The sequence below is a fragment of the Lactuca serriola genome, chromosome 8 (genome assembly GCF_051521515.1).
Source record: "Lactuca serriola cultivar US96UC23 chromosome 8, Lser_US96UC23_V15, whole genome shotgun sequence".
NCBI lineage: Eukaryota > Viridiplantae > Streptophyta > Magnoliopsida > Asterales > Asteraceae > Lactuca > Lactuca serriola.
Genome location: NC_136415.1, coordinates 160,530,605 through 160,531,362, shown reverse-complemented (window position 1 = coordinate 160,531,362; position 758 = coordinate 160,530,605). Strand labels below are relative to the sequence as shown.

Sequence of the window (758 nt, the reverse complement as noted above, 5' to 3'; positions counted from 1 at the left end):
ATGGCTACACCAAAGGATCAAGCAGCGGCTGTTGTCAAGGAGAGCAACACCATGACTCTTCAATGTTCGGTATTATCATCAACAAATTACACAATATGGGCTATGAGGATGCGGGCTATCTTCAATGTTCATGGGGTGTGGGAGGCAATTGATCCGGGAGTTAATGGGGATGCCAAGAAGAACAATATAGCAATTGCACTTTTGTTTCAAGCCATACCGGAGGAGCAAATATTGTTAATAGGGAATCTCGGAACCGCAAAGGAGATGTGGGATGTTCTCAAAACCCGTCATTTGGGTGCGGATCGAATCCGGGAGGCGAGACTTCAAACTTTAATGGGAGAGTTTGAAAATCTAAAACTGAAGGACCAAGAGGTGATAGACAACTTTGCTAATAAGCTGTACGAGTATGCTTCTCGAGCCGCCTCATTTGGGTCGGTTATGGAAGAAACAAAATTGGTTAAGAAATTTCTTAATTGGTTGCCAAAACGTTTCATTCATATGGTGGCCTCTATAGAATAGGTTGTAGACTTGAAGACCATCGGTTATGATGATGTTGTGGGCTGACTTAAATCTTATGAAGAAAGGATCAAAGTGGAGGAGATCCAACCCGAGCAAAATCAGCTTTTGCTTGCAAATTCTGATGAAAAAACAAAAGAAAAAGAGCATAGGTGTGAGCATTGTGGGTGTGGAAACTCGAATCGGGAAGACTATGGGCGTGGCTGAGGTGGAGGTCGGGGGTCCGGGAAAGGTCGAGGAGA

At 44.2% G+C, this 758-nt stretch overlaps 1 protein-coding gene across 1 annotated transcript; it reads left to right on the top strand.

The window, feature by feature from the left end:
- LOC145067559 (uncharacterized) lies at positions 1-519 on the top strand. The gene has a single exon (XM_079014677.1). The coding sequence runs from the start codon at positions 1-3 to the stop codon at positions 517-519; it is 519 nt and encodes a 172-aa protein (XP_078870803.1).
- Positions 520-758: the final 239 nt, after the last annotated feature.